The 1,105-nt window shown below is 35.3% G+C and overlaps 1 protein-coding gene across 1 annotated transcript in view; it reads right to left on the bottom strand.

Annotated features, from left to right (window-relative positions):
* Nucleotides 1-883: 883 nt before the first annotated feature.
* Nucleotides 884-1,105, bottom strand: part of LOC311062781 (tissue-type plasminogen activator-like) — a gene marked incomplete at its 3' end in the record, with an annotated part of 34,907 nt that continues 34,685 nt past the window's right edge. Inside the window, exon 11 of the mRNA XM_084081999.1 lies at nucleotides 884-1,078. Coding sequence (XP_083938125.1) covers nucleotides 884-1,078 — 195 coding nt within the window. The remainder of the gene's footprint in view (nucleotides 1,079-1,105) is intronic.

Raw genomic sequence — 1,105 nt, 5'->3', positions numbered from 1 at the left:
ATAAACAGAATAAAATACAGAAACAACTTAACTCAATATGGTAGCTTAATATTTATTAGCATGAGATCATTACATCAAAAACATTTAACAGCAGGTTAAAATAAATAAAATAATTAAATAAAATAATTTAGCTGTAAAAAAGAATAAATATTCTGTGTGCTATAACTTGTTTTCCAAGTTAATAATACAATCGTGAACAAAGGGATTAACAATTTAAAGGTGCATGAAAGCATTATGCACATTTGATGCACAATTAAACATTTTAATATATACTGTACCTGTACAGCCTGATAAAAATATTTGAAACCATACATTACAAATTGGTTGTATACTGAAGCCAAAGCGACAGCCAGTACTCTATGTACACTGGAAAATCAATCAAAAATAAATAAATAAAATCTAAATGAATCAATTTCCTTTTTTATAAACTACAATCAACAGAAAAATAGCAGATCAACAAGCTCACAATGCACTGCACTGTGAGCTTGAAGATCGGCTATTGTCAGTAATTGTTGTATAGGGCTTAAGTGTGTCAAAAATGTGATTCCATTTGAACACTCAAGACTTTAAGACCGGGAACGCATCTGTGTCATTTGAGATTTCTTTGGCTATTCAAAAATAGCAGATATACAAGCTCATAGCGCGGCGAGTGCCGCTCTATGAGCTTGTAGATCTGCTATTTTTGAAAAAGCGTGATTTTTTAAAAATATATTTATTTTTTCAAAAAACTGTTTAGAAAACATTTTAAGAATCGGACTCAGGCCTTCCTGAGTGGGTTAAACGAATACTCAGGATTGTATGTGTACGTAATAATGTACTGATGTGCAATCTTTAAAAAACAAATAGCTGCCAAATTGTCCTTTTTTGTATTTTTTTCTGCAGATCATTTTTCGGGGTACATGACACCAGCTGTGAAGGTTGAGAGCCCAGTCTTCTCAGCGATCCAGTGGTTGTAGTTGGTGACGCGTGTGTAAACACCTGGTTTGTCCTGCCTTGCACAGCCTTCACCCCAGCTGACCACCCCGAACAGGAACATACGACCCGCAGCCTCACACACCAAGGGACCACCAGAATCACCCTGCAAGGAGAGAGCAAGGTTAGTATA

The sequence above is a fragment of the Gymnoscopelus microlampas genome (genome assembly GCF_963454915.1).
Source record: "Gymnoscopelus microlampas genome assembly, chromosome: 16".
Taxonomy (NCBI): Eukaryota; Metazoa; Chordata; class Actinopteri; order Myctophiformes; family Myctophidae; genus Gymnoscopelus; species Gymnoscopelus microlampas.
The sequence above is the reverse complement of the archived record's forward strand: the minus strand, read 5'-3'. Positions and strand labels throughout refer to the sequence as shown.